This window comes from Microtus ochrogaster, chromosome 7 (genome assembly GCF_000317375.1).
Source record: "Microtus ochrogaster isolate Prairie Vole_2 chromosome 7, MicOch1.0, whole genome shotgun sequence".
NCBI lineage: Eukaryota > Metazoa > Chordata > Mammalia > Rodentia > Cricetidae > Microtus > Microtus ochrogaster.
Genome location: NC_022014.1, coordinates 45,116,229 through 45,121,305, shown reverse-complemented (window position 1 = coordinate 45,121,305; position 5,077 = coordinate 45,116,229). Strand labels below are relative to the sequence as shown.

Below are 5,077 nucleotides of genomic sequence, written 5' to 3'. Positions count from 1 at the left end.
AGACCAGGCTGGTCTCGAACTCACAGAGATCCACCTGCCTCTGCCTCCCGAGTGCTGGGATTAAAGGCGTGCGCCACCATCGCCCGGCAGGATGCCACTTTTAAAAGCTTGAACACAATACACGTGTATTAAACCTGGTTTTTAAGAGCAGAGAAAGCAAACATCTTTGTTCCTGAGATAGGGAGTAGATGCTGAAGACTGAAATGGGAGAGCATCTAAGTGGATGCCAGTCAGTAGTAAACAGTGAAGTTCCTGGACTGGCTAGGGGAGGATGCTGAAGTATTTTTCATTCCATGGCATATATGAAATGTCATATACTGAAAAGACAAAAACAGGAAAAAAGACGACCACAGTGCACCACCTGCTATCACTGCAGTGAGCACAAGCACAGAGGACTTACTGGTCGAGAGTCTTGTAGTAGATGTCCAGGTCCTTGTTCACCAGCTCTGTGGTTCTCATGACAATCATCATTTCTCTATACTTCTCCTCGGCATCCCGAAACTGAGGTTCTCGGAGCTCCTTCTTAAAGTGAAGAATTTCTTCTTCGTAGCCCTTCTGCCGCCCCAATGCCAAACTGTGGTTTCGTTTTATAGTGTCTATGTTCTCTTCCAACTTCTGATGCTCACTAGAAAAGGGGAAATGATTAGTGAGAACCACTGTTCAGCTTTTGGCAACCTAAGCAGAAAGTCCCTAAGACAGGTGTCATTCTCGATGATGAGCACACAGCAGAGGCTCCGGGCTTCCTAAGGCTTTTGAGCTAGTTCTTTTCCTTTCAAACTTCTGCAGTATTTAGGTTTCTGAAGAAGTTAATTTTTACGTGCTAAATAAAGAATCCTCACAACACGTGAGTATCATAACAGCCCCTGGGTTTTAGATGCTGACAATGTAAAGCACTACTGGGGATTCACGCAACAAAATCACACACTTCTGCATTAGAAAGAACTAAGGAGGCAACAACTGTCAACAATGAGAAGTTACTGGTAACAGGTTTCAATCAGTTTTACTTACAAATGTCAAAGTGTCAAAGACACAGTACAGTTTTATCTGCAATAAACTAGTCATTTTCTATAGTAAAATGCATTAAAAATTGTTTCTGTTGCAAAAGTATAAAAATCACAATTCTGACCAAAAAGTACTCAAAATTTTCTAGTACCCTGGTAGATTATACAGAATTTAATATATGCCTTAAATTTCTTCATTTACTTACTTGTTAAGCACATGTTCTGTGCTAGATATTGCTCACAAGTCTATGGACATCATATATAGTTTATCTATTTGGTTGATGGTTCTGCCACTTCCTAGTATGGAAGATTTGTTAAGGAATAGATAAATTATGCAGTCTGAAGCATGCTGAGCCAGGTATGGTCGTGTATACCTTTAATCTCACACATTGGAGGTAAAAGTAGGTGGAGCTCTGTGAATTCAAGGCCTGTCAGGTCCATAGAGTGAGTTCCAGGACAGTCAGAGGACAGTCAGTGAGAACCTGTCTTTAAAAATTGCTAAGTTTAATCACAAAAGTATTTTTTTTAAAAAAATCTATCTTGGGCTGGAGAGATGGCTCAGCAGTTCAGAGGATCCTGGTTTAACTCCCAGGACTCCACATAGTGGCTCACAATCACCTAACACCAGTTCCAGGGAATCCAACACCATCTTTTTGCCTCTATACGCACCATATGAATGTGGCACACATACATACACGTGGGCAAAATACTCATAAAATAAATAAATTAAAAAGAAAATCTGAGTTGAGATGAGGTCCTAGCCCTGAGAAAATTAAATGGACACCAAGTTCCACTCCTAACCAGAAGCTATTTGCAATAAATACGAGCCGAAAACAGGAGAATCAGTTTTCTACAATGGAGTGTCACTGGGGACATCAACCATATTCCAGGGCAGGCCTCATGCCCAGGAGTAACTGGCCAAGCCAAAAGAACTTCACGGTTTTCTGTTGTTGCTGTGGTTTTGAAATAGGGTCTCTTTATGTAGACCAGGCTGTCAGAAATGTAGACAGAAATCCACCTGCCTCTGCCTCGCGGTTTCTGGGATTAAAGATCAGTGCCACCACGGCCTAGCTTTGGGGGGTTTTTGTTTCATTTTGGTTTGGTATTTTTTAACTTACTGGTCTTTTGGTTTTTTTTATTTTCTTGTGTATATGTGTGTGGGTTTAAAAAAAAATATTTTTTTGAAAGAGGAAGAACATAATATTGGGGGAAAGGATATGGGAGGATGCTCCATTGTAGATAAGTGGGTCCTGGGAATCTAACCTGGGTCCCCTGGAAGAGCAGCCAGTATTCTTAACTACTAAGCCATCTCTCCAGCTCCTGGTTTCTTTATACTCATAACAGTAAAGACCTTCACTGAAACAAAAACACTATTTTGTGTTGAGTACAGTGATCATGCACGTAATTTTAGCCCCTGAGTGGTAGAGGCAGGAACACCATGAGTTTGGGACCAGCTTGGGCTGTTTAAGGAGACCTCAAAAATAAACAATAAACACTATTTACTGAAACATACTTTTTCATTTGTAAAACCTGCATTTGTCCCATCTCCTTCAAATGTTGTTTTCTTTCTTCTTCAACTTCTTTTAGTTCCTCTCTTCTTTTCCTTAGTGTCAGGTTATCCTGTAGCCACCTTTCTTGTATCTAGACATAAACACTGTATTAGTTAACAAAAATAAACAAGCTAACAGGCACGTGCAGACAGACAGTGATAATACTGCCTTCTCTACAATCACGTTAAACTGACCAAAAGGAGACTCAGCCAGTGGGACAGGAGGGGCCGGAAGGAGAGAGCAGCCTGCACTGCCCCTTCATGACTATGATGCAAGAGCTCTTCTTCGGCAGAGGTGAGCCTCTTAATAACTGAGTAGAGCATGTATTTTTGTGTACTTATTTATAAAATACTGATATATTTGGTAAAAAGTCATTAAATGTGACCATTTTATATACACAAAATGGATAATGGAAAAATTAACCAGATGTTATTTTCTTCTTGTCTCAAACTGCTGGGATAAAGGTGTGTGTATCACCACACCAGGCCCAGACATATTTCATGCCTACAACCTTAATCATCTTCCCCAGGAACCCTGCTATATAGCCTGCTGATCTAGAGTATAAGACTTCATTAACATGTATAATATTTATGTTCCTATGGTATAAAAATAAAACCTTAACAAATCAAGAGATCAATATAAACTGTTGAAGTCTTCCCTACGTTACTCCCTAGTCTTATCCGTCTCCTCATGCGTGTGCAGACTATCAGACACTTTAGAGTATGTGTCAGACACAATCTCTGGCCCCAGGCTGGCAAATACAAGTTGAGTGTTCCTACTCTGAACATCCAAAACCCTCAATGGGCTTGGCAGAATTTCAGATTTTTAAGTTAGGGATGCTCAACTGGTATAGAGTCTATGCAATTATTAAAAGATATAAAGAAATACAAGATGGAAAACACTGCTAAGGCCAAGCACTTTGAATGAGGATTACTTTACCCATAATCTCACAAGGGAGTGGGAAGTAACACATAGCTGTGAATCTGAGATGTTTCTGCCTGTTGACCTGCAATAGTAAGAAACAGGCTGTGGCTAGGTGGTGCACACCTTTAGTCCCAGTACTTGGAAGGCAGAGACAGGCAGATGGATCTCTGTGAGTTTAAGGCCACCCGGGGCTACAGAGCAGGAAAGCCAGAGCAGTTACACAGAGAAACCCTGTCTCAAAAAGAAAAAACAAGAGAAAGAAAGAGAAAAGAAAGAAAGAAAAAGGAAAAAAGAGAGAGAAAGAGAAACTGGCTGTTGATGCTGAGTGGTCTTAATCCTTAAAAAGACATTCCGTTACCTGGCAAGAATGGGAAACAACTACCTTGATAGTTTTCCTAGTGATTACAATGAATTACAAGAGACACACATTAGGAGACAATTTAGAAGCCGACACTGGAATTTAGGGGAAAAAGTCTTGAAGAAACTCAGTGCTGTAGGAGTAGGAGGGAAAAGTTTTGACACTATCTTGCTTCCAACTGTGAAGTATCTGGGTGGTAGGAGACAAGGCTTTCTCTCATGTGCTAAAGGTTCAAATCAAACTGTGCTCCCAAGAAACACTATTTTTAGTTTTTAAAAAATTATTATTTCGAGACAGGGTTTCTCTGTAGCTTTGTAGCCTGTCCTGGAACTAGCTCTTGTAGACCAGGCTGGCCTTGAACTCACAGAGATCCATGTGCCTCTGCCTCCTGATGCTGGGATTAAAGGCATGCGCAACCACCACCGCCCGGCTTTTAAAAAAATTATTAAGAATGGTAAAACTGAGTGTGGTAATGCCCACCTTTAATCACAGCACTTGGGAGGCAGAGGCAAGACATTTCTGTGAGTTCAAGGTCAGTCTGGTCTACATCATGAGTTCTAGGTCAGCCAGAGAAGAAAGGGAAAAGTGAAGGCTACCACTGTGCAAACTCATGAAAGGCATTACTATAAACAGCTAAAGGTAGCCAAGGTGACATGGCTGTGAAGGTTCAGTGGCTGAGGCAACGCAAGACACACTGAAGACAGCTGTGCTTGCTGAAGCCTTGCCATGGAGAACTGAGCTCTTATCCTTATTAGGAACATGGAAAGGCTGCTTTCATCTGGTGTGATCTAACATTTGAACTGATTTTCATGAAAGCATGTAAGGGCGCTTTATAAAGGGCCATCACACACTGTAGTTAAGACTGATTCTTCAGTCAGTAGGTTGCCTTTTTGTCTTAGTGACAGTGTCCTTTGCTTTACAGAAGATTCTCAGTTTTAGTAGGTCCCATTTATTCAATGTTGCCCTTAATGTCTGTGCTACTGGGGTTATACCTAGGAAGCGATCTCCTGTGCCCATCTGTTGTAGGGTACTTCACACTTTCTCTTCTACATGGCGAACAATGAGGGATGATGAGAAGCCAAGGACAATGGCACGGGATTTTGATCCTACTTCATGTTCTGGCTTTGTGGGAGCCTAGCCAGTATGGATGTTCACCTTCCTAGACATGAACAGAGGGGGGAGGACCTTGGACTTTCCACAGGGCAGGGGACCCTGACTGCTCTTTGGACTGGAGAGGGAGGGGG

At 41.7% G+C, this 5,077-nt stretch overlaps 1 protein-coding gene across 1 annotated transcript in view; it reads right to left on the bottom strand.

Annotated features, from left to right (window-relative positions):
- The window catches only part of Rad50 (RAD50 double strand break repair protein), a 69,088-nt gene that overhangs the window by 22,653 nt on the left and 41,358 nt on the right, over window positions 1-5,077 (bottom strand). Inside the window, exons 20-21 of the mRNA XM_005350086.3 lie at window positions 2,515-2,642; window positions 401-625 (exon numbers count right to left, since the gene is read on the bottom strand). Coding sequence (XP_005350143.1) covers window positions 401-625; window positions 2,515-2,642 — 353 coding nt within the window. The remainder of the gene's footprint in view (window positions 1-400; window positions 626-2,514; window positions 2,643-5,077) is intronic.